Raw genomic sequence first — 26,838 nt, 5'->3', positions numbered from 1 at the left:
GGTGAAATGTTTTTCTTGGAGTGGCGATGACATAAATGTTTGGAAATAGGACTCAGTTAACCGGAAGTTTTTAAGTCTTCTTGTATCTTTATTCTTATCTGGCCAGCTGTATTTTAAATTGGACAATTTTAACCCTGCATAGTGACCGATAGCCTTATATAACTATAACTATATAACTATATAACTTCCCCGCCTGCTCTCCCTGAATTCGCTGGTCTTGCTTCACGCATGTTTAGGTTTGTCCCACATGTGCTGTTGCCAGAAAGAAGTTAGATCCTAACTGAAGCGTCGGGTGGGAATGCCCATGTGATAATGTTTTCCAGAATTCTGTGTGACCAGGGAGCTTTGAAACCTGAGATGAGAAAAGACTAGTCTGTGTAATTACTGGATAAAAGGAGATGTTGCTGACAGCTGGATATTGAGAGCAGGAAGTGGCGGTCAGCTGGCCTTCCTTCACCTGTGGTTGCCCTCTGCCTCATGCTCTAGGCCCGCAGCCTCTGCCGAGTCTTACCTTCTCAGCTCGGGGGGCTGAGCTTAGAGGAGACCATCAGGCCCGGGAGTGAGGGCGTACACAGCAGAGTACTGTGTAGTCTTCAAAAAGAATGAGGTGAATCAGTGTAAATTCAGATGAAAAGACGTTATAGTATATGTTAAGTGAAAAGGGAAATCGTAAAATTTATATATACTATTATTTAATTTAAAATGTAGTTTGTGTATGTATATATACATACATCAGATCAGATCAGATCAGAGTCACTCAGTCGTGTCCGACTCTTTGCGACCCCATGAATCGCAGCACGCCAGGCCTCCCTGTCCATCACCAACTCCCGGAGTTCACTCAGACTCACATCTATCGAGTCAGTGATGCCATCCAGCCATCTCATCCTCTGTCCTCCCCTTCTCCTCCTGCCCCCAATCCCTCCCAGCATCAGAGTCTTTTCCAATGAGTCAACTCTTCGCATGAGGTGGCCAAAGTACTGGATTTTCAGCTTCAGCATCAGTCCTTTCAATGAACACCCAGGACTGATCTCCTTCAGAATGGACTGGTTGGATCTCCTTGCAGTCCAAGGGACTCTCAAGAGTCTTCTCCAACACCATAGTTCAAAAGCATCAATTCTTCAGCACTCAGCCTTCTTCACAGTCCAACTCTCACATCTATACATGACCACAGGAAAAACCATAGCCTTGACTAGACGAACCTTTGTTGGCCAAGTAATGTCTCTGCTTTTGAATATGCTATCTAGGTTGGTCATAACTTTCCTTCCAAGGAGTAAGCATCTTTTAATTTCATGGCTGCAGTCACCATCTGTAGTGATTTTGGAGCCCAGAAAAATAAAGTCTGACACTGTTTCCACTGTTTCCCCATCTATTTCCCATGAAGTGATGGGACCAGATGCCATGATCTTCTTTTTCTGAATGTTGAGCTTTAAGCCAACTTTTTCACTCTCCACTTTCCCAGTATGCTACTGGAGATCAGTGGAGAAATAACTCCAGAAAGAATGAAGAGATGGAGCCAAAGCAAAAACAATACCAAGCTGTGGATGTGACTGGTGATAGAAGCAAGGTCCGATGCTGTAAAGAGCAATATTGCATAGGAACCTGGAATGTCAGGTCCATGAATCAAGGCAAATTGGAAGTGGTTAAACAAGAGATGGCAAGAGTGAATGTCAACATTCTAGGAATCAGCGAACTGAAATGGACTGGAATGAGTGAATTTAACTCAGATGACCATTATATCTACTACTGCGGGCAGGAATCCCTCAGAAGAAATGGAGTGGTCACCATGGTCAACAAAAGAGTCCGAAATGCAGTACTTGGATGCAATCTCAAAAATGACAGAATGATCTCTGTTCGTTTCCAAGGCAAACCATTCAATATACATACATACATACATATATATTTGAAAATGTTTTGAATGATATATGCCAGACTTAAAATATCTTTGGGGTTGGGAGATGGATAACTTTTACTTTCTACTTTTTGTGTTTTAAAATTGTTTGAAATTTTATAGTTAAATATTATTTTTATTATTTCCTATGTAGGAACATTCTCCTATGTAGACAGCTTTTTATGGGTGAAAACAAATTATAATTTTATTTTTATTGTTCAGTTCAGTTGCTCAGGCATGTCTGTTTTTGACCCCATGGACTGCAGCATACCAGGCTTCCCTGTCCATCACCAACTCCCAGAGCTTGCTCAAACTCATGTCCATTGAGTTGGTGATACCATCCAACCATCTCATCCTCTGTTGTCCCCTTCTCCTCCTGCCTTCAGTCTTTCCCAGCATTAGGGTCTTTTCCAATGAGTCATTTCTTCGCATCAGGTGGCCAGAGTACTGGAGCTTCAGCTTCAGCATCAGTCCTTCCAATGAATATTCAGGACTGATTTCCTTTAGGATTGACTGGTTTGATCTTGCAGTCTAAGGGACTGTCAAGAGTCTTCTCCAACACCACAGTTCAAAAGCATCAATACTTCAGTGGTCAGCTTTCTTTATGGTCCAACTCACATCCATGCATGACTATTGGAAAAACCATAGCTTTGACTAGATGGACCTTTGTCAGCAAGATAGTATCTCTGCTTTTTAATATGCTATCTAGGTTGGTCATAGCTTTTCTTCCGAGGAGCAAGCATCTTTTAATTTCATGACTGCAGTCACCATCTACAGTAATTTTGCAAGAAAATAAAGTCTGCAAGAAAACAAAGTCTCTCACTGTTTCCATTGTTTCCCCATCTATTTGCCATGAAGTGATGGGACCGGATACCATGATGTTCATTTTTTGAATGTTGAGCTTTACGCCAGCTTTTTCACTCTCCTCTTTCACTTTCATTAAGAGGCTCTTTAGTTCCTCTTCACTTTCTGCCATAAGGGTGATGTCATCCGCGTATCTGAGGTTATTGATATTTCTCCCGGCAATCTTGATTTCAGCTTGTGCTTCATCCAGCCCAGCATTCCACATGATGTACAAGGTGACAATATACCGTCTTGACATACTCCTTTCCCAACTTGGAACCAGTCCACTGTTCCATGTCTAGTTCTAACTGTTGCTTCTTGACCTGCATACAGATTTCTCAGGAGGCAGAACAATTACACCAAAGAAAGTCTCAGACCTACAAAAGATTTTCCAACCTGGAGATCTGGCAAAGGGACTGAGAACCCCAGGGAATTTGACTTTAGAGGCCAGTGGGATTTGATTTTTACTGTTACATGTGCTTAATTAAACATCTCTCTCCTCCAATAAAATGTGCAAGAAAGGGAAACTAGAGACAGAGGAGAGTATTAAAGCTTAGTAAAATTCATGCCTTGTTCTCTTTACTTCTTAAATCTCAGCTGACATTGGCTGTATCTTCATGTCCATGAAAGCACGGAACAGGTGTGCTCTCTTCAGTCTTCGTTTCATTGTAATGGAGATGAAACTTGTGCCAGTGGCTACGAAGGTTCAGGATGGGGTGAGATTTTTTTCTTTAGACCGTTGAGTTCACTTTCAGTGAAATTACAGGAAGTAGAGATGGCCTGGTAGCCTGAGCTCCTTCCTTACTTAATAGAGGACTGCCCTGGGCCCCAGAATAGACGGACCCAGGTTAAATGGAGCAAATTGGTCTTGGACTTGTAGTTATAAAATCCTGGCTGTATTTCCTGAGTTGCACAGCATGTCTTGTAGCTTATTTATTTTATGCAGAATAGTTTGTATCTCTCAATCCCCTGCCCCTGTCTTGCCTCTTCCCGATCCAACTGGTAACCACTGATTGTTCTCTATGAAGAGTGAAAGTGGAAGTTGCTTAGTTGTGTCCGACTCTTTGGGACCCCATGCACTACACAGTCCATGGACTTCTCCAGGCCGAATACTGGAGTGGGTAGCCTTTCCCTTCTCCAGGGGATCTTCCCAACCCAGGGGTTGAACCCAGGTGTCCCGCATTGCAGGCAGATTTTTTATCAGTTTAGCCACCAGGGAAGCAGATTGTTTCTATAACTGTGTCTTATTTCTTGTTATGTTCATTAGTTTTTTATATTCCATCTATGTGATTTCATACAGTATTGTTTTTTTCTGCCTTATCCCTCTAGCCTATTGCCCTCCAAGTCCATCCATGTTGCTGCAAATGGCATTATTTCATTCATTTTATGGCTCGGTAACATTTCATTGTATATATGTACCACATCTTTATCCATTCATCTGTTGATGGACACTTAGATTGCTTCCACGTCTTGGCAATTGTAAATAAAGTTGCCATGAACATAGGTGTGCTTGTATCTTTTGAGTTAGTACGGTTGTCAGGCTTCTCTATCCCTGAGACCTATGGCCCCCACTGGCCACTGCTCTGCCCGTCACCTCTGGAGGCTGTCACCCCAGGTTACAGGCTCTCGGGTAGGCAGCCTTGTTCTTCGGATTCACTCTGTACTTGTGGTCCCGCTTCCTGTCGTCAGCTCCTCCTTGTGAGCGTGGACATGAGCATGCTGTGGCCAGAACCTTCAACCATGACGTCTGTGTTCATGAAATGCAAGGATGTACGGTTGGTGGGATTTTACGAGTAACTCTAAAGCCCTCTTCTGGTTAGAGACATGCTACATACAAGTGCTTCTGCAGAACACACGGATATCATGCTCTAGAGAGCTGAGTGGGCATGTCTTTGGGATCATGTCTTTCCTCTCCAGTCTTACTGTCATTCTCTTGTTTGTTTCTGATGCTTCTTCCTGCTTGCTGGGCCCACTCTTGTCAGTGTCTCAGGCACCTGCCATGGGGCTTCCAAAATGCTCAGTAAACCACCCAGGAAGTAGGAAGCAGGTTCACACCCACACAAGCTCATGACTGCTGTCTGCTGAGCCCTGATGGGTTACCCACTCAGGCACGAGGCCCTGCAGGAGGCTGGGCTCCTGACTTCTGCTTTCGTGCCTGGTCCCTCCAGTCCCCACAAGCTGAGATGGGCAGTTCTGGTGGCAGAGAGGGTTATAGGGGAACCTGCAGGGAAGGCTCTGAGGCAGCTCCCTGGGGCCCTGAGGCCTGCCCTTAGCTTCAGAGCAGGGTGTCTCCCCTTTGCCTCATCTGCTTCAAGGCACCGCCTGGACCAGGAGGGTCAGGATTTCTTGTGTTTCCCAGGCCCAGTCGCAGAAACTAGGTGGAGTGTATTATGGTGAAGTGAGCAGAAGGCTTATTGTAGGCCCTACTGAAAACACCCGAGACCTCCTCGAGCCTTGAGTTAACATGTTCCTCAGGCTAGTAGGCAAGAAAAAGAAGTTGGTGGAAAATACGATGTACCTTTGAAAACTGAGAATCTTAAAAAAAGCCAAACAATTGTTTTATACAAAAGGAGGAGTCGTAATCTTAATTTTTTTTTGTCTGGCCTGAAGATAAGAAGGTTATTCATGGTACTTTCCTGATGGTCCAGTGGGTAAGAATCTGCCTGCCAATGCAAGGGACATGGGTTCAATCCCTGGTCCAAGAAGATTCCACGTGCCACAGAGCAACTAAGCCCATGCACCACAACTACTGAGCCTGCGAGCCTCAACTACTGAATCCTTGCTCCACAGCAAGGGAAGCCACCGCGGTGAGAAGCCCACACACTGCAATGAAGACTAGCCTCTGCTGGCTGCAACCAGAGAAAGCCTGTGCAAAGAAGAAAAATTTAAAAATTAATTTTTTAAAAGGGGTATTCACACGCCGCCTTTTTCTGTTTAGTCTCTAAGTGTGATGGAAGTTGGGTCTGGAGAGGACTAGCATGTGAGAGCTGACTCTTGGCCTGTGACTTCCCCACGAGGCCAAGTCATTCCAGGCAGCAGATGCTGCTGGAAACAAGATGTTTTTGGCCCTGGCTGTCTGTGGGCTTCATCCCAGGAGCAGTAAAGTACATAGATGTCTGGGTCTCACCCTGAGATTCTGATATAATTTTCTGGGCATCTGGATTTTAAAAGCTTCCCAGATTTTGATGTGCAGCTGAACTGAGAACCATTGTTAGCAGCTAGTCACTCTGAGGTTTTCTCAACCTGTAGGGAGCTGTTGGCATGGAGATCTCTTCAGGGACAAGTGAAGAAGTGAAGTGAAAGTCACTCAGTCATGTCCGACTCTGCGACCCCACGGACTATACAGTCCATGGACTTCTCCAGGCCAGAATACTGGAGTGGGTAGCCTTTCCCTTCTCCAGGGGATCTTCCCAACCCAGGGATCGAACCCATATCTCCTGCATTGCAGGCGGATTCTTTACCAGCTGAGCCAAGAGCGGAACCCAAATACTGCAATCCCAGCAAAACATGCAGCTATTTTGTGCCTACAGTTTAGAGAGGAAGCTGGCTAAGGTACACAGGATGGTGGGCAGGGGGCGCTGTGAATCTGTCAAGCTGGATGAAGAATAAGGATAGAGCCTCTAGCACAAAATACACTTCATGTTACAGGAGTGGAACTTTTGTTATTTTTAATCCCATATAAGATATTCAGTGGACTTTACTATTAATACAGACTTTGTGTTTCTACTTAAAAAGGTGACAGGCTCTGGCTAGTGTATATGATGATGTTGGCCAGGATGTTTCTTACTGGCATAAAGACAGGGCCTGTCCTATAGAGATAATTATGACTGAGACTTTTTATTTAACATCATGGAATAGACATTTATGTAGCAAAGTAAGGACCTGTTGAAAAGGCCAGTCCACTACAGGGGTTTCAACAAGCAGATGAGTGAAAGGTGTGTTGTGCAGATTGGGGTCCGTGGCCTTTGAGCAAGTCAGCGGACAGCACTATGAAAACACAGGAAAACGTAGACTCTGCGGATGAGCAGAGATGACTATTTCCAGATTAAAATGCATTTAGAAAATTTGAGAAGTAGCCCTGGCCTGACAGCTCAGCTGGTAAAGAATCCGCCTGCAATGTGAGAGACCTGGGTTCGATCTCTGGGTTGGGAAGATCCCCTGGAGAAGGGAAAGGCTATCCACTCCAGTATTCTAGCCTGGAGAATTCCAGGGACTGTATAGTCCATGGGGTCGCAAAGAGTCCAACACGACTGAGTGACTTTCACTCACTCAAAATCTTTAATAAAACAGTAACCACTGCTTATCAGTTATCACTTTGTCTTTCTCCTTTTCTTGAAATATAGGTAGGTAGGTAAATATATCATGCTGTATTTACATTTTGTATCTTGTATATTAACCTAGCATTGTGTTGTGAACATTGTCTTAAGGAATTAACGTTTTTCAGAAGCATTTTTTTATGGTATCTAATGCTCCACACTTCATCTGCTTCGGTATCCAACTGGTTTTCCTGCGTGTTAAGTTTTGGATATTTTTCTAGCTCAGGTCAAGCTTTCCTTCTCTCCCAGGACACACTTGGTGGTGTGTTGACTAGTGATGCTTCTTGATGGGCAGGTTCCGGTCTGAGGTTTGCTGACTTGATGGAGCGGACGCCTTCCAAAATGCTGAGATGCTCGCGTGGGTCAGCGGGCTCTGAGCTCGTCAGGATCTCCAGGCAGGATCCCACAGGAGCTGGCGGGAGGGGGTAACTGGGTGTTGGGGGAACGTCTTTCCTGAGGAGGGCGGACTGCTAGAAACTCGTACCTTGGAAACTTACCCACCACTCTTGTTCCGTGTGATAAAGGATCACCTGGTCTTTTAAATTTTCTTTAGAATGAATCACATTGAACTTCGGCTTTTGTTGAAAGTTTCTCGAGGAGTGTCATTTTTTGTATCGTAACATGTAAGAGTGTAGGCTCCGGAGCCAGACCACGGGGTTTCTTCATGCTGCCTGAGGCGTCAGGCGGCGTCACTTCAGTGCAGTGATGGTTGGCGCTCTCTGAGCCTCTTCCTGCCCTGGAGCATGGTGGGTACGATCAGCGTAATGGTCCCTCAGAACTCTCGCGATGATTCGGTTAGAGAACGCATGCGCAGGGTAGAGCTTGAGCCTGGATGTAGCAAGTACTGTGTGAATGTTAACTACTGCCATTTTATTAGCGTCTCTAAACCTCATGGCCACAAGCTCGGGCTGTGCGGTCAGGCCTACAGCTTACTCGCTGTGTGGCTCCAGACTGTGATTTGACTGCCGGCCCTGCTCTTTTATCTGTGAAATGGTGTGGCAATGCCTGTTTTATAACGCCATGTGAGGCTTACTTACGTGGGACAGCGACCATCACCCGGCACCTTGCTAAATAAGCATGTGGTCACCGTTAGGACTGTTCATAGGCCAGGAATTTGAAATGACACCATAATGTTCTGGTTTAGTTCAGAGAAAATGCTGTGGTATTTTAAAAAATTTTATCCCGATAAAGGGTTGAAATATGCAGTTTTGTTATTTGACTCAGTTAAGGGAAGGCAGGAATTCTTTGATTTAGTAAATCAGTGATCAGTCTTGCTAAGACTTCCAGCAGGTTAGTGCATTTTGAGTTTTTACTTCAGTTAAGATCAGTCGCTCAGTCGTGTCCAACTCTTTGCGACCCCAGGGACTGCAGTAGGCCAGACTTCCCTGTCCATCACCATCTCCCAGAGCTTGCTCAAACTTATGTGTGTCAAGTAGGTGATGCTATCCAGCCATCTCATCCTCTGTTGTCCCCTTCTCCTGCCTTCAATCCTTCCCAGCCTCAGGGTCTTTTTCCAGTGAGTCAGTTTTTCGCATCAAGTGGCCAAAGGATTGGAGCTTCAGCTTCAGTATCAATCCTTGCAGTAAATATTCAGGACTGATTTCCTTTAGGATGAACTGGTTGGATCTCCTTGCAATCCAAGGGACTCTCAAGAGTCTTTTCCAATACCAGAGTTCAAAAGCTTTCATTCTTTGGCACCCAACTTTATCGTCCAACTCTCACATCCATACATGACTACTTTAAAAACCAAAGCTTTGACTAGACGGATCTTTGTTGGCAAAGTAATGTTTTGGCTTTTTAATATGCTGTTTAGGTGGGTCATAGCTTTTCTTCCAAGGAGCAAGCATCTTTTAATTTCATGGCTGCAGTCACCATCTGCAGTGATTTTGGAGCCCAAGAAAATGAAGTCTCTCACTGTTTCCATTGTTTCCCCATCTATTTGCCATGAGATGTTGGGACCGGATGCCATGATCTTAGTTTTTGAATGTTGAGTTTTATGCCAGCTTTCTCACTCTTCTCTTTCACTTTCATTAAGAGGCTCTTTAGTTCCTCGTTGCTTTCTGCCATAAGGGTGGTGTCATCTGCATATCTGAGGTTATTGATATTTCTCCCGGCAGTCTTGATTCCAGCTTGTGCTTCGTCCAGCCTGGCATTTCATATGATGTACTCTGCATGTAAGTTAAATAGCCACGGTGACAATATACAGCCTCGACCTACTCCTTTCCCAGTTTGGAACCAGTCTGTTGTTCCATGTCCAGTTCTAACTGTTGCTTCTTGACCTGCATACAGGTTTCTCAAGAGGCAGGTCAGGTGGTCTGGTATTCCCATCTCTTTGAGAATTTTCCACAGTTTGTTGTGATCCATACAGTCAAAGGCTTTGGCGTAGTCAGTGAAGCAGAAGTGGATGTTTTCCTGGAATTCTCTTGCTTTTTCAATGATCCAACGGATGTTGGCAATTTGATCTCTGATTCCTCTGCCTTTTCTAAGTCCAGCTTGAACATCTGGAAGTTCACGTACTGTTGAAGCCTGGCTTGGAAAATTTTGTGCATTACTTTGCTCTCATGTGAAATGAGTGCAATTGTGTGGTAGTTTGAACATTCTTTGGCATTGCCTTTCTTTGGGATTGGAATGAAAACTGATCTTTTCCAGTCCTGTGGCCACTGCTGAGTTTTGGTTTAGTTCAGAAAATGCTACATTTTAAAAACATTTTATTCCGATAAAGTAGTTGTTGAAATATGCATTTTTTATTATTTGAATTGACTCAGTTAAGGAAAAGGGAGGAATTCTGTAATTTGGTAAATCAATAATCAGACTTGCTAAGACTTTCAGCAGGTGAGTGCATTTTGAGATTTTACTTCTTATTAGAGCTTCATAAAGACTCTGCATGATGGCAATACAGGAGAGAGGGTCCCCCTCAGCTGAAGTTGATTGCCAGAAGGTCCAGATAGAGGTGGACGGGTGAGCCACCTCCATGGGTGGAGGACAGGGTGGCTGAGGCCAAGAAGACCTGTGAGTAGACACGGGCAGGGTAAGCATGGCATCTGAGTGGGCATGGCGATGTCTAGCAAACCCACTCATTTATTCAGTGTGCAGTAAATTCCATTGATATCCCTACCACCCCAAAACCTTTCAGAAATGGAAAGGCCAATCCTACCTCATCCCCCAGGTTGTACTAGAGGAGTCAGTGGCACAGATTGGTGCCTGGAGGGAGGTGCCATCCCCTGACTTGAGTGCTTGGCAGGCCTGGAGTTGTGCTGCGAGCAGCCCGTGCAGCAGCCTGGGGCCATAGGGGCTAATGGCAGGGCTTCAGCTCTTGGCCCGAGAGAGCCGACTGTCCCTCGTTCATTTGGACGTACAGCTGCACCTCCCCTCTTGCGATAGGTCAGGTTCTTTGCCTGCACCAGCCGGCTCTCAGGCTGTGTGGGGCCACGTGAATGGATGAGCGTGTGGAGTGCCTCGTGAGTCCCTGACCCTTGACTGCTCACACTCAGGGAAGGACGGGCCCTTAGATCGGAGGGCGGGGCGCAGGACCTTTGAGACACAGTGACGTCCCGTGGGGAGAGCAGGGCCTGAAAGAACCCGGCGAGACCAGGGAGGAGGTGGGAACGTGGGCTGGGGTGAGATGCGAAGGGCGTGTGTATGGATTAGAGCATAAGACGAGAACCTTAGTGAAATGAGGATTTCCAAAGGGAGCCTCAGTACATATTTGCTCAGCTGTTAAATGCTGAGTTAAAAAATCTTATTTTAAGAGATTGTGTTGGCCTGTGCTGTACAAACAGTGAAGTAAGGTGGGGGGCTTACAGTGTTCTCTCATGACTTCAAAGATGGTATTAGTTAAGGAGGGCATTAGAAACGCTTTCTCTGAGCTGGGGTTTCTGCTGAGAGCTCTCTGTACATGTCTTGTGGTGTCTGCTTAGGAGGCTGTTTCCTTCCTGTAAGTGGGGGGCTTAAATTACAGTATTAAAGTTTTACTATTTGTGATATCATATTGAAAGACTTCCCTTAGAAGAATATTTGCGTACTTTTCTGTGTGGAAATTGGTTAAGAATCCTGTGAGGCTAAATGTTCCTATTTCTAAGGTGCAAAATCATTAAGAGAAGCACTGTTGCTTCCCTTGAAATGAGATGGACAGAATTCATGTATTGGTAATTTCACTTATTTCTCTATTTTTGTTTTTTTCCCACCATTCTGAAAGTGGAACAAGCATAGGTGATAATAGACCAAAGCCAACACTGCCTATTAGCTAAGTTTAAACTCTCAGGATAACTCTGAATAGCCACTTGGGTTGAAAATAATAAGTTTGTGTAACATTCTGATGCTCATAAAACACTAGTTAGCGAACCAGCCTTATTTTCATGAAGCCAGCCAATTACTGCTGGAGAAGGTATGCTGAGAACATGGACAGCAGAGTGTGTCATCTCCTCTGCCTATGTCATAGTTACGAAGACTTTAAGGAAATATTTTCTTCTAGAAATTCTGTACATTTTAGCCCTTAAATCTATGATCCATATTGAGTTCAGTTGTGTGTGTAAAGTAAGATAGTTAGTAAATGTTCATTTCCCCTGCATGGATATTAATCGTTCACCATCATTTGTTGAAAAAGACTATTCTTTTCCTATTGAAGCATCTTGGCAACTTTGTCCAAAATCATTTAACCATGTGTACACAGCACTGTTTTGTATAAATGGATGAATGAATCTTACACGTTATGCCTTTGCAAGTGACTCCAGAGTACATCATGAGAAACGCTGGGCTGGAAGAAGCACACGCTGGAATCAAGATTGCTGGGAGAAATATCAGTAACCTCAGATATGCAGATGACACCACCCTTACGGCAGAAAGTGAAGAGGAACTAAAAAGCCTCTTGATGAAAGTGAAAGAGGAGAGTGAAAAAGTTGGCTTAAAGCTCAACATTCAGAAAAAGAAGATCATGGCATCCGGTCCCATCACTTCATGGGAAATAGATGGGGAAACAGTGGAAACAGTGTCAGACTTTATTTTTTTGGGCTCCAAAATCACTGCAGATGGTGACCTAAGGCATGAAATTAAAAGACACTTACTCCTTGGAAAGTTATGACCAACCTAGATGGTGTATTAAAAAGCAGAGATATTACTTTGCTAACAAAGGTCCATCTAGTCAAGGCTATGGTTTTTCCAGTAGTCATGTATGGATGTGAGAGTTGGACTGTGAAGAAAGCTGAGCACCGAAGAATTGATGCTTTTGAACTGTGGTGTTGGAGAAGACTCTTGAGAGTCCCTTGGACTGCAAGGAGATCCAACCAGTCCATTCTGAAAGAGATCAGCCCTGGGATTTCTTTGGAAGGAATGATGCTGAAGCTGAAACTCCAGTACTTTGGCCACCTTCTGCGAAGAGTTGACTCATTGGAAAAGACCCTGATGCTCGGAGGGATTGGGGCAGGAGGAGAAGGGGAGGACAGAGGATGAGACGGCTGGATGGCATCACCGACTCGATGGACATGAGTTTAAGTGAACTCCGGGAGTTGGTAATGGACAGGGAGGCCTGGCGTGCTGCAATTCATGGGGTCGCAAACAGTCGGACACGGCTGAGAGACTGAATTGAACTGAACTGAAGATCTTGCAATGCTTCTGAAATATAATGAACATTCGTTTTTTCATACTCTAATGAATTAATTTGTAAATTAAAAAAATCCATTACAGAGATATGACCGGTAATTGCAGTAACTGGCCCATGACTGTATCCTGGACTGGAGTTAAAAATGCTAGGAAGTGCTAATAGAACAGGTGACAGAATTGCAGTAACAGTAATAGGTGAAAGTTATTGTATTAGTGTAAATTTATGAGGTTGAGAATTGTACTGTGAGTCTTCTTCTACAAGCCAATGCCCAAAATAACCAAGAATGCTTTTAAACTGTGATTCTTAGTAGCTCACAGGTACGCATTTTGTGTGAAGGTGTTAGCAGGAGTCTCTTCAAGAAGATGAGGGTCGTGGTGCTCTGCAACGCCCCGGTGGGGTGGGATGGGGAGGGAAGCTCACAAGGGAGGGAGTATATGTATACTTACAGGTGATACACAGTGTCGTACAGCAGCAACCAACACAACATTGCAGAGCAATTATCTTCCAATTAAAAAAAAAAGATGAGGCTCAGAAGACCCTTGTTTTACTCTATTAAGGTTGCTGTCTGACCCGTCCTAGACTTGGTCCTGGTGTTCTCAGCTCCTAGCCGTGTTGAGGGGGGGCACCTGGCAGGGGCAGCAGGCAATGCTGGGTGCAGCGTTGGTGGGTGGCCCCCTGACTCTTGGCGGGAACCAAGCCCCCTCCTGTTGTTTCTGAGTGATTTTGCCACAGATGACAGGGTGCGGCAGTGATTATCGGTGACATTGATGTTGGGGCAGGATGTTGTTAGAAAGATGCAGATTTGTGATTTGTCAAGAGAAGACGGAGGCCTGTGTGGGGAGGGGTGTGGTAGAAGTTGCCCCCTTGAGAGGTAGAACGGGCAGCGTGATTTTACTTGGTTATGGTGGAGGAAAAGCACCAAGAGACAATTTGTGACGCAGGAGAAAAGCTCAGTTTGTACTTTAAAAAAATATATTTATGCATTTATTTGGCTGCGTTGGGTCTTAGTTGCAACACGTGGGGTCTTCGTTGCAAGCCCGTGGGATCTTTGGTTCTGGCCCACCGACTCACTAGTTGCGGCACGGACTTAGTTGCCCCAAGGCACGAGGGCTCTTCCTTCCCCCACCAGGGATTGAACCAGTGTCCCTTGCATTGCAAGGTGGATTCTTAACCACTGGACCACCAGGGAAGCCCCAATTTATACTTCTTCCTTGATAGCACTGACGTTGCCTCAGTGATTAGCTTCTCATAAAGCTTGAAGTGTATTACTCAGATGACTGAAGGGTGAGTGGGGAATGTGTTGTGGGCAGGTGATTTCACGTGAGGAAACCTCTGTTTTGTGTCTTTTAGAATGTCGTTCTTTCGGGAGGCTCGACAATGTTCAGGGATTTCGGACGTCGTCTGCAGAGAGACTTAAAGAGGGTGGTGGATGCCAGGCTGAAGCTCAGCGAGGAGCTCAGCGGTGGCAGGATAAAGGTGAGGCCTCTGGGCAGCCAGGCGGGGCTGGACGCTGCGCTGGTCTGGGCCATGAGGGGTAAACACGAGTTGGAGCCACTTTCTTAGCCACACTGTGAAGTCACAGTCAGAGGTCTGTTGTCCGGACTCCCTCCAGCTGTGCAGTCAGGACAGGTGCGGACCTCCCAATGCACCAACGCAACTCTTCCCCAGCACCCCCCCTCCTCCCCCCGCCCTCTACGCCTGCCAGCAGTTTCTTCCCTCTTGTCAGAGATCAGGCATGTCCTGTGATGACCAGTACCCCAAGGAAGTGGATCACTTTTCAGTGAGGAACTCTAATGTCCTTTGGAACGTTCTGATTAAGCTCTCATCACTGGAATGAGCATGGCACTCCACTGTGTTCCTCAAGATCATAACCCTTAACCAGCTGGTGGATTTACAGTGTTGGGTTTGGTGTGGGGCCCATGGGAGCAAACCCCGTGTCCTCACCTCCTGGGATCACCCCAAGGTGGTATCATTTCTTGGAGTATTGTTGGGACACCTAAGTGTTACTGCCCCACGGTTTTCCTGATAGCTCAGTTGGTAAAGAGTCCACCTGCAATGCAGAGACCCTGGTTTCATTCCTGGGTTGGGAAGATCCCCTGGAGAAGGGAAAGGCTATCCACTCCAGTGTTCTGGCCTAGAGAATTCCTAGAGAATTCTATAGTTCATGGGGTCGCAAAGAGTCGGACATGACTAAGTGACTTTGGGCTTCTCATGTAGCTCAGTTGGTAAAGAATCTGTGTGCAATGTTGGAGACCTGGTTCAATCCCTGGGTTGGGAAGATGTCCTGGAGAAGGAAATGGCAACCCACTCCAGTATTCTTGCCTGGGGAATCCCATGGACAGAGGAGCTTGGCGGGCAACAGTCCATGGGGTTGTAAGAGTCGGACACCATTTAGCCCTATCTTTCTTAAGTGTTTCTTAGAATTATCTCTAGATGTGAAAACATCTAATTTGCTTAGTTCAAAAAAATAAGCTGGGTTAGTTGCATGGAGTGTTTATTTCTTAAAAATGCCTTTAAATTGAGGTAACCTGCCCTTGTGTTGTATACTTTGTTCTCTGCACCACCTGGGCTGGGATTGGGGCTGGGGCCGTGGACTTGGCAGTGGGAGGGCTGAGCACCTTCCTTTCAGGGTGGAGGTGTTGAGCCTGAAGGTGGGGCCAGCGGGGTGGGAGGAGGGTCCCAGGTGGGAAGGTGTCAGGGTGCCCTGTGCACAGGACAGTCAGCTCACACCACTTCCCTTGCAGCCCAAGCCCGTGGAGGTCCAGGTGATAACGCACCACATGCAGCGCTACGCCGTGTGGTTCGGAGGCTCCATGCTGGCCTCAACTGTGAGTCCTTTCCTGGATTGTGCTCTTTTCATCTCTGTTCTCTGTTGAGTTTGAATTAATTCTCTCTTACCGGAGATGAAATGGTGTGTGCTCTAATTGTGTGTGGCTCTAAACAGCCCCACATTTAATTGAGATAGAAAAAAGACTTTAATGACCATTAGTGGTGCAAATTAGTACCACTAATTCATAAATACCCTTGCAAATTAGGGGTTACAGATATTGTAGATAAGTGAATCTGAAAATAACCTACAATGTCGCATTAATCATTAATTCTAGAAATTTTCTGAGTAATTACTGCTTTTTCTCCTCAAATTTGTGACTAGCTAACGAATTGCTAACTTAGGGCGAGCAAGCACATAGTTGCTCCTAAATAGAAGCTAAATAAGTTTTCTTGCCTGAAAAATCCCATGGACAAAGGAGCCTGGCGGACGACAGTCCATGGGGTTGCCAAGAGGCAGATGCGATTGAGCGCCTGAGCACGCGGGCAACTTTTTTAAAAAACGAAATAAAACTCCCGTTTGGCAGTTCAGGCTCACACAGTCCGCGGCCGAGGTGGGGGAGAGGGTGGCGGTTCGGATGGGGGATTGTCTGCTCTGCTTGGTCGTCTGTCTGATGCTGTTCCCTTGCCGGCGCGTGTGCGTGCTCCTCTCGCAGCCGGAGTTCTTGCAGGTCTGTCACACCAAGAAGGACTACGAGGAGTGCGGCCCGAGCATCTGCCGTCACAACCCTGTCTTCGGGGTCATGTCTTAGTGGCGGCTTGGGCACCGCCCCCGCAGTGGTGTCGGAGCGCAAGTGTCCTTCAGACCCGGAGATGACGGGCCCTGTACATAGAGCGCGAGCGTGGTGTCCCATTGCATGCGGCGCCGCCCGCCGGACAGCTCGAAAAGCCATCTGCGCGCCCGTCCCGCCCCTCGCCCTTGCTCTCGCCCCGCCCCGCCCCGCCCCGCCCCGCCCCGCCCCTCACTCGCCCTGCCCCATTCCTAACCCTCACCCTACCTCGCCTTGCCCCGCCCCACTCCGCCCACTCATCCCCACCCCGCCCATGTCTCCGCCCTCACCCCATCCATCTCACCGCCCTCACCCTGCCCACCTGATTCGCCCCACCCCTCACCCCGCCCCATTTCCAACCCCCGCCCCACCTCTCACCTTGCCAATCTCCCTGCCCCGCTCCTCTATGCCCCCACCCGGCTCTATGCTCTCGCCCCGCCCCTCACCCCGCCTCTCACCTCGCCCTGCCCCCGCCCATCTCTCCACCCTGCCCCTCACTTCACTCCGCCCTCGCCCCTCACCCTGCCCCATCCTTGCCCCTGCGCCCCCTACCCCTGCCCGTGCTCCCTGCCCCCACCCCCGCCCCTCACAGAGCTCTGCCCCTCGCCCCGCCCCATTCTCGCCCCCGTCCCGCCCTTGCTCCCCGCCCCTCACTCCGCCCCTAGCTCCCCCCACCCATTGCTCCGCTCCACTCTGCCCTCGCCTCCGCCCCGCCTCTCACACAGCTCTGCCCCACCCCCGACCAGCCCCTCGGCCCGCCCCCTCGCCCTCCTCTCCACCCAAGCTTCTAGTCCACAGTTGGGTTCTGGAGTTCAGCTGCGACTCTTGAGTCATAGGTAGGGAAAACCCTAGAATGTGACAATAGCTCCCCCCCACCCCCCCTGCCCAGGACAGAGTATGGGACTGTAAAGCCTCTTCCTCCCAGACTATTTTTGTAAATAAAATGTTATAAACTTGAAATACAAAATTGATGTTTATATTTCCTATCATTTTGTATTTTATGGTTCTTTGGTACAACTGGCTTGACCGCGAGCACGCGTAGATGTCGGTGTCATGGAGTGTCGTCATAAAGCGTTTCTAATCATGAGGCATGTTCTGACGTGTTTGTAGGCGAGCAAAATAAAGCAGAGCAAAACGTTTTTGCCACATGTTTGCTAGATAACGACTACACTTGATTGAGCGACATGAAGTTTAACCACTAAGCAGTATTGTATGAGAATCATAACAGACAATGTATCTTTTCCTTTTCCTGTGTGAACTTTCTGGAACTTTTATAGAAGATGCCAGTGTGCTGTTGGTGAGCGTTGGATGAAATACTACCTTGCACTATTGTAATAAAAGCACTTAAACTCTTTATAAAGATTTACTGTGGTGCTGTGGTGGTCTTTGGGTTTTCACCTTGGTGCCTGTGGTTTTTTCAAAGAGTATCGAAATTTGTTTCACATCCGCGGAGGCTTTGATGATAACAGAAGTTTGGGGAGGAAGTTTCCTGAAACGGTGTGGGATGCCTGTGATGCAGGGACCACTCCGTCATTCAAAGTGGTGTGGATGGTGCTGGATGAACTTGTGCGAGTGTTGGGGCTTGGGTGATCCTGGTGGTTTCCACCATCCCGTCCCAGGAATTCAGAATTCATGGCTTTAAGACTGGAGCAACTACTCTGACATCTGCTGAGTAGATTGCTGGCTTAAAAGGTAATTTGCTAAATTAAGGGATTTAGTTTTAGCCCATTCTTCATATAATACTTATGTTCCTGTTTAAGCTGCTATTTTATGGCGTTTCTTCTAGGTCACGAAGTATGTTTTGTTTTTTCTCTAAAGATCTGAATTTGTAAAGAAACATTTGGTTTTATTATTTAAGGTTAAGATGACATTGGGGATAATAAAGGAATCTTTGTGCTCAGTATGGTAAAATCTGGGTTTCCTGGGCTGTAGGTGGCCCCTGCCACTTGTTCCCGATGGTCAGTGACCCAGGCCCTTCAGCGGAGGGTCTCAGGCCACCTGGTTCTTCCTTTGTCCAGACAGTTTCTCCACTTTCTCTGGGGTTGGCTCTGCTCAGAGTCCCAGGGCTGCTGTTTGAATCTTCCAGCCACCACTTTGTCACAAGTCCAGGTGGGTGTGTCTCCTTCAGCAGCCCTCCCACCGTGTACCAAACAGCATACTGGCAGGATCACCTGCCCTGACACCACTTCTGCTTCTGCTCAGAAACCACTGGACCCAGGGGCCCCTCTGCTGTCCCATCTCCATATCAGTTGGCGTCTTCACATGTGGGCCCTTTGCCTCCCCAGCCTCCCGGTCTCTGCGCTTCTCACCGTGAACACACCATGTCTCCTCCCTCCTTCATTCCCACCTTGCCTTGACTTGGCCAGGCGCCAAGTAGATTGGAGTTATCATTTTTTGTTTCTTCAATCAACCTGCCAGATGCCATATGTCAAAGTGAAAGTGAAAGTCGCTCAGTCGTGTCCAAATCTTTGTGACCCCATGGACTATATACAGTCCATGGAATTCTCCGGGTCAGAATACTGGAGTGGGTAGCCATTCCCTCCTCCAGGGGATGTTCCCAACCCAGGGATCACTCAGGTCTCCTGCATTGCAGGTGGATTCTTTACCAGGTGAGCCACCTGCAATGTGCATTGGTCATTCTATAAGGAGGGTAAATGCTTAGAGTTATGGTGGTAGTTTTCAGATTGAATTAATACAAGATCATAATATCGTGAGTTAGGTATTACTGGTTGATGGGTAAAATCAGCCTTCTATGATGAAAATGCCTTGTAGCTCTCAATGAACAGTTTTCTATTAAAAAAATTTCAATGAACTTACACTTTCACAGAACATATTCTAAAATGTCAATAGTTCTTTTTTTAAAAACAACTATTAAGCTTTTAGATAGCATAAGAAATCATGGTACCCTATTTGACAGATGTAGACATAATCTCAACTTTACGATGATAAGCGTATTATTGGGATGCTTTACTTAAAATTTGGTAACTGATGTGTGAGCATTCCCCCTCTAATCCAAATCCCTTGGTATGTAATGTGTGCTAGGGAGCTGCTGATCGAGGATGCTTAGATGTTAAATTATTTTCATTTTCGTTCATAAGGCTTTGTGAATGTATGTTTTGTCGTGTGCATTGACTGGATTGTATAAGGCAAATAAGATAAAAGAGAGCAATAATGGGACCATGATAAGTGTTCAGTAAATTTTAGCCTTTGTTATTCTGTTATAAAGCAATTATTGTGTCTTGAGACATCATATTGTTGTTCCGTCGCTGAGTCGTGTCTGTTTTCAACCCCATGGACTGCAGCACACCAGGCTCCTCTGTCCTCCACTGTCTCCTGAGGTTTGCTCAAATTCGTGTCCATTGAGTCAGTGATGCTATCTAACCATCTATCCTCTGCCCCTGTCTCCTTTTGCTTCAGCCTCTCCCAGCATCAGGGTCTTTTCCAATGAGTCAGTTCTTCACATCAGGTGACCAAAGTATTGAAGCTTCAGCTTCAGTCCTTCCAGTCAATATTCAGAGTTGATTTCCTTTAGGATTGACTAATTTGATCTCCTTGCTGTCCAAGATACTCTCAAGAGTCTTCTCCAGCATCACAATTTGAAAGCATCAGTTCTTTGGCACTGAACCTTCTTTATGGTCCACCTCTCACATCCACACATGACTACTGGAAAAACCATAGCTTTGACTGTATGGACCTTTGCGGGCAAAGTGATGTCTCTGCATTTTGCATCATAATTGTAATAAAATTGTATTAAAAATTTTAAATTGTAATAAAATTGTTTGAGTAGGGGAAAATAAAATTTTAGGATCATGAACTAAATGGCCTTAAGGACTTTCAATAAGAAGGTACTTTTTAAAAAGATATTACAGGACTTCCCTGGTGGTCCAGTGGTTAAGAATCCAGCTTGCAATGCAGGAAACACGGATTCGATTCCTGGTCAGAGAACTAAAACTCCACATGCCTCAGACCAGCTAATAAGCCTGCTTGGTGCAACTGCTGAGCCACATGCCACAATTAGAAGGAAGCCAGCGTGCAGCAAGTGAGATCCAACACAGCCAAGTATTTTTTAAAAAGTCATTTTTTTTAGAAAAGGTATATAGTTGTAGAATCTAAACATCACAGGGTACTTTCTTTTAATCACAATGCTGATATAGCTGAATCATTCTCATCATCCATGTGATAAAGCTATCCTGTTCCTTCACAGCGGCTGTTCCTCCCCTGGTTCTGGGAGCTGTCTCTCTCTGACACCCTGAGGATGCTCAGTGTTGGGAGCTGTCTCTCTCTGACACCGTGAGGATGCTCAGTGTTGGCTGTATGTGCACCATAGACATGCTTCAGTTGATCGTGCCTGGATTTGACAGTTACTCTTTGGTGTTAACGGCGTGGTTTCAGCAGCAGGTTGGTGCACAGCATCCTGAAGGGGTCCGCCCAGAAGCGGCTTCTTTCTGAGTACCCTTGCCCTCAGCTGCAGCATCACCTGTGTGGGAAGTCTTCTCGGACCTTCCCCACCGAGTCAGTCTCGAGTTACCCAGACACCAGTTGTGCCTGCTGTCCCTCACTGGACTGAGGTTCCTGAAAACAGGACTGATGTTTGTGCCGCCAGGACCCTCGCTATGTCTGGCACATGGTGGGTACCCAGTAAATATTGAATGAAGGTTCTTTTCAAGTGAAGACTCCATCCCATTTTCCAGGCTGGGTGTGAGAAGCATTGTGTGTTTGGGTAACCTTAGATGAAAGAGGGGTTTTGGAGGTGTGGGATGTTTCCCATTGGTATTTTAAGATTTTTTAACAATATAAAATATAGCTTGTGCATGGATAAAGGAGATGTGGTCCATGTACAATGAAATATTACTCAGCCATAAAAAAGAATGGAGTATTGCTATTTGCGGCAATATGGATGGACCTAGAGACTGTCATACTCAGTGAGGTAAAGCAGAGACAAATACTCTATGACATCCTTTACATGTGGAATCTGAAGCAGTGGTACAAATGAACCTATTGACAACACAGAGCTCGAGTGACTGATGTAGAAAACAGAATTCCGGTTACTAGGGGGTAAGGGGGAGGGGTAAGTTGGGAGGTTGGGACTGACAAGACATGTACACACCACTGTGTATAATGCAGATAACCAGCACAGAAGGACCAGTGCAGATAATTAGGAAGCACAGCATAGGGAGCTCTGCTCAGTGCTCTGCAATGACCTATGCGAAGTGAAAATCGCTCAGTGTGTCAGACTCTACGATCCCATGGACTGTACAGTCCGTGGAATTCTCCAGGCCAGAATACTGGAGTGGGTAGCCTTTCCCTTCTCCAGGGGATCTTCCCAACTCAGGGATCGAACTCAGATCTCCCACATTGCAGGCGGATTCTTTACCAGCTGAGCCACAAGGCAAGTCTGCAATGGCCTGTGTGAGAAAAGAATCTAAAAAAGGGTGGATATATGTATAACTGATTCACTTTGTTGTATACTTGAAACTAACTGGATGTTGTATGAATAAATCAACTATACTCCAATAAATTTTTTTTTTAAAGAGAAAATAAGATTGTCTACTATAACTCCATCCACCCAATCTAGCTCTTCTATCAAATAGATCAGTGATTGCTTGGGAGAGGATTGTGGGCAGGGGTAGGGAAGGTTGGGAGGAAATGTAACTACCAGTAGGAACGGGGTTTTTTTCTGGGGTGAGTAAACTCTCCAAGGGAGCTTCCCAGGTGGCTCAGTGGTAAAGAATCTGCCCGCCAATGCAGGAGACACAAGAGACTCGGGTATGATACCTGGGTTGGGAAGATTCCCTAGAGATGGCAGCCCACTTCAGTATTCTTGCCTGGAGAATCCCATGGACGGAGGAGCCTGACAGGCTCCAGTCTGTGGGGTTGCAAAGAGCTGGACATGACTGAGTGACTAAACGCACACAAAGTGTCCAAAATTGATCCACAACTGTGAATACACTAAAAGCTGTTGAATTATTAATATATGCGTTAAGTGGGTGAATTCTATAGCATGGGAATTATATTTCAGTAAAGCTGTTAAAAAACAGAAAAAAAAAATCCAGCTCTTAAAGTGTAACTCCAGTAAATGTTCTGTAAACCTGAGAGGTAGGTGTTCAGCGCTGTGGAACACGTGTGTGAGTGGACCTCTTTCCGCTGTGTCACTGTCTGCAGTGTGGTCAGTGAGCAAGCCCAGAAGAAGAAATGACCCCCCAGGAATCTTGAAAACATAAGCAGATTTTATGGAAGTGATAACCAGTTCATTCTCCAAGGTAACTACTATGAATCACGAGCTCGTCTCTGATGGATGCACCCAGAGTTTTGTGATTTCATTGTTTATGATCCCTCCATTGTATCTCATTTGTAAAAAGCACCGTTGTGCCAAACAAGCTTGTGAGGTTAATTGAGCGTGTCGCTTATTTAAAACCACAAGAGAGCCTCATTAAGAATATTTATCTGTTAAATAATTCTTTACTTAGTTGAAATATATTTCATGTGTTTCTTTTAAAACTAACTGTCAGGATTCTTAAATGGCAAAATAATTGTGTGGGGTTCTGATTGGCAATTACATCAATTTCACTTGGTTGGAGGGAAATAAATCTCGTTAATTAAAAAGAGGAAAAGTCCTGTAGTTTGCTATTGGTATCATGGAAGGATTTTTTTTTAATGTTAAAATATGAATTCCTTCTACCCTGTATTATGTCTCAAAAGTAAGCAGCTGTTCATTCTTTGAAGATTGATTTCTCAGGTTTTATCCATTAAAAAAAATTATTTTGGCTGTGCTTCTGAGGCTTTTCTCTAGTGGAGAGCAGGGGCTACTCTCTGGTTGCAGAGTGTGGGTCTCTCTCGTTGCGGAGCATGGGCTCAAGGGTGCGTGGGCTTCAGTAGTTTTGGCTTCCGGGCTCCAGAGCATATGTAGTGGTTGTGGTTCACAGGTTTAGTTGCTTTGAGGCACGTGGGATCTTCCTGGATCAGGGATCGAACCTGTGTCTCCTGCATTTGTTCAGTTCAGTCAGTTCAGTTCAGTTGCTCAGTCATGTCTGACTCTTTGCGATCCCATGGGTTGTAGCACGCCAGGCCCCCCGTCCATCACCACTCCCAGAGCTTGCTCAAACTCATGTCCATCGAGTCGGTGATGCCATCCAACCATCTCCTCCTCTGTCGTCCCCTTCTCCTTCCACCATCAATCTTTCCCAGCATCAGGGTCTTTTCCAATGAGTCAGTTCTTCACATCAGGTGGCCAAAGTATTGGAGCTTCAGCTTAAGCATCAGTCCCTCCAATGAACATTCAGGACTGATCTCCTTTAGGATGGACTGGTTGGATCTCCTTGCAGTCCAAGGGACTCTCAAGAGTCTTCTCCAACACCACAGTTCAAAAGCATCAATTCTTCGGTGCTCAGCCCTCGAGCTCTCACATCCATACGTTCTTTACCGCTGAGCCACGGGGGAAGGCCTAGTCATTGTTTTTAGTCTGGGATGCTACAGATTATTTCTGCTTATGAGGGTCTATGCAGGTGGCACTACTGGTAAAGAATTCACCTGCCAACTCAGGAGACGCAGCCCTGGGTCTGGAAGACCCTTTGGAGGAGGAAATGGCTGCCCACTCCAGTATTCTTGCCTGGAAAATCCCATGGACAGAGGAGCCTGGTAGTCCATGGGGTCCCAAAGAGTCGGACACAACTGAGCAACCGAGCACACATACACACACATGCGCATGCACACACACACCCAGTCATATATATATATTCCTCCTGGTGAGGGACAGGGAGGCCTGGGGTGCTGCAGTCAGACACTGAGTCACAAAGAGTCAGACACGACTGGGCCACTGAACAACAACAATTATGTGTGTGTGTGTGTATGTTAATAGTATTTACCATAAAGAATTCCAAAAAATTTTAATTGATAAAAGGGAAATACAGTTATAAATTATAACAAATCAATAATCACCAACCCAAGAGTTTATGGTGTCCAATAAAATTTAAATGATATGCCATTGGTTATATTTTCAATATTAAGGGGTCAGATCAGCTGCAGTAATTGATCAGATCTCCATTTAATTCAGTCATGGCTACACTAGCACTTACTGCAGATAAATTTTTAATGGCTTCCCATCAGACACACTTTGACCTCGAGTAGCCTTTCTTCGTGCTTCTAGCTTATCTGGCCGTAGTGATCAGATGAGAAGGGGATCTGAGGGAAGGCTCTTGGTGTTCCTGTTTAGGACAGTGTGGCTGAACGTGGGGACGGAGCAGAGAACTGGCCGCCTGAAATCCTGACTCTCGACTCTGGCATCGCTGTTGGCTTGCTGCTGGTCCTTGTTAACATCAGTTCATTTCTGTCTCCTCCTCACCTTCTGAGAAGTGATGATGTGGGCCAGAGGGGTCAATGACTCCAGGATCCCACTGGACGACTCCAGTGATGAGAGTTTCTGGAAAAATGAGATGACGTTGTCAAGGAAACAACAGCAGGCTGTGGTCCAGCTCTCCGTGCACCTCTCAGATTGTGCGGTTGCCTCAGGTTTTTGTTTTTTTTTTTTAAACCAGGAAAAGCCATTGTTTGTTGCATGCTTGCTGGGTTCTGGGTACTGTGCTAAGCCCCCATTCTGTCATCTTACATTTGCTAAGTGCCCATGAGCTAGGCTTCCATGATAGCTCAGTTGGTAAAGAATCCGCCTGCAATGCAGGAGACCCTGGTTCGATTCCTGGGTTGGTAAGATCTGCTGGAGAAGGGATAGGCTACCCACTCCAGTATTCTATTTTTTTTTTAATTTTATTTTTTAACTTTACAATGTTGTATTGGTTTTGCCATATATCAACATGAGTCCGCCACAGGTATACACGTGTTCCCCATCCTGAACCCTCCTCCCTCCTCCCTCCCCGTACCATCCCTCTGAGTCGTCCCAGTGCACCAGCCCCAAGCATCCAGTATCGTGCATCGAACCTAGACTGGTGACTCATTTCATGTATGATATTATACATGTTTCAATGCCATTCTCCCAAATCATCCCACCCTCTCCCTCTCCCACAGAGTCCACAAGACTGTTCTATACATCAGTGTCTCTTTTGCTGTCTCGCATACAGGGTTATTGTTACCATCTTTCTAAATTCCATATATATGCGTTAGTATACTGTATTGGTGTTTTTCTTTCTGGCTTACTTCACTCTGTATAATAGGCTCCAGTTTCATCCACCTCTTTAGAACTGATTCAAATGTATTCTTTTTAATGGCTGAGTAATACTCCATTGTGTATATGTACCACTGCTTTCTTATCCATTCATCTGCTGATGGACATCTAGGTTGCTTACATGTCCTGGCTATTATAAACAGTGCTGTGATGAACATTGGGGTACACGTGTCTCTTTCAATTCTGGTTTCCTCAGTGTGTACGCCCAGCAGTGGGATTGCTGGGTCATAAGGCAGTTCTATTTCCAGTTTTTTAAGGAATCTCCACACTGTTCTCCATAGTGGCTGTACTAGTTTGCATTCCCACCAACAGTGTAAGAGGGTTCCCTTTTCTCCACACCCTCTCCAGCATTTACTGCTTGTAGACTTTTGGATCGCAGCCATTCTGACTGGCATGAAATGGTACCTCATAGTGGTTTTGATTTGCATTTCTCTGATAATGAGTGATGTTGAACATCTTTTCATGTGTTTGTTAGCCATCTGTATGTCTTCTTTGGAGAAATGTCTGTTCAGTTCTTTGGCCCATTTTTTGATTAGGTCGTTTATTTTTCTGGAATTGAGCTTAGGAGTTGCTTGTATATTTTTGAGATTAGTTGTTTGTCAGTTGCTTCATTTGCTATTATTTTCTCCCATTCTGAAGGCTGTCTTTTCACCTTGCTTATAGTTTCCTTTGTTGTGCAGAAGCTTTTAAGTTTAATTAGGTCCCATTTGTTTATTTTTGCTTTTATTTCCAATATTCTGGGAGGTGGGTCATAGAGGATCCTGCTGTGATGTATGTCGGAGAGTGTTTTGCCTATGTTCTCCTCTAGGAGTTTTATAGTTTCTGGTCTTATGTTTAGATCTTTAATCCATTTTGAGTTTATTTTTGTGTATGGTGTTAGAAAGTGTTCTAGTTTCATTCTTTTACAAGTAGTTGACCAGTTTTCCCGGCACCACTTGTTAAAGAGATTGTCTTTAATCCATTGCATGGATTTGTCAAAGATAAGGTGTCCATAGGTGCATGGGTTTATCTCTGGGCTTTCTATTTTGTTCCATTGATCTATATTTCTGTCTTTGTGCCAGTACCATACTGTCTTGATGACTGTGGCTTTGTAGTAGAGCCTGAAGTCAGGCAGGTTGATTCCTCCAGTTCCATTCTTCTTTCTCAAGATTGCTTTGGCTATTTGAGGTTTTTTGTATTTCCATACAATTGTGAAATTTTTTGTTCTAGCTCTGTGAAAAGTTCTGTTGGTAGCTTGATAGGGATTGCATTGAATCTATAAATTGCTTTGGGTAGTATACTCATTTTCATTATATTGATTCTTCCAACCCATGAACATGGTATATTTCTCCATCTATTAGTGTCCTTTTTGATTTCTTTCACCAGTGTTTTATAGTTTTCTATATATAGGTCTTTAGTTTCTTTAGGTAGATATATTCCTAAGTATT

The 26,838-nt window shown here is 45.6% G+C and overlaps 1 protein-coding gene across 7 annotated transcripts in view; it reads left to right on the top strand.

The window, feature by feature from the left end:
• The window catches only part of ACTR3B (ARP3 actin related protein 3 homolog B), a 76,106-nt gene extending 55,053 nt beyond the window's left edge, over window positions 1-21,053 (top strand). For 4 of the 7 annotated variants that reach the window (XM_027538506.1, XM_027538509.1, XM_027538510.1 and 1 more), the window contains 3 exons: window positions 13,994-14,119; window positions 15,388-15,471; window positions 16,126-16,758. In XM_027538506.1, coding sequence (XP_027394307.1) covers window positions 13,994-14,119; window positions 15,388-15,471; window positions 16,126-16,221 — 306 coding nt within the window. In that variant the 3' untranslated portion in view covers window positions 16,222-16,758. Of the gene's footprint in view, window positions 1-13,993; window positions 14,120-15,387; window positions 15,472-16,125; window positions 16,766-20,443 lie in introns of those variants that run through there. The other 3 variants (XM_027538512.1, XM_027538507.1, XM_027538508.1) reach the window with 3 other exon arrangements.
• Window positions 21,054-26,838: the final 5,785 nt, after the last annotated feature.

Source organism: Bos indicus x Bos taurus, chromosome 4, assembly GCF_003369695.1.
Source record: "Bos indicus x Bos taurus breed Angus x Brahman F1 hybrid chromosome 4, Bos_hybrid_MaternalHap_v2.0, whole genome shotgun sequence".
NCBI lineage: Eukaryota > Metazoa > Chordata > Mammalia > Artiodactyla > Bovidae > Bos > Bos indicus x Bos taurus.
The sequence above is the reverse complement of the archived record's forward strand: the minus strand, read 5'-3'. Positions and strand labels throughout refer to the sequence as shown.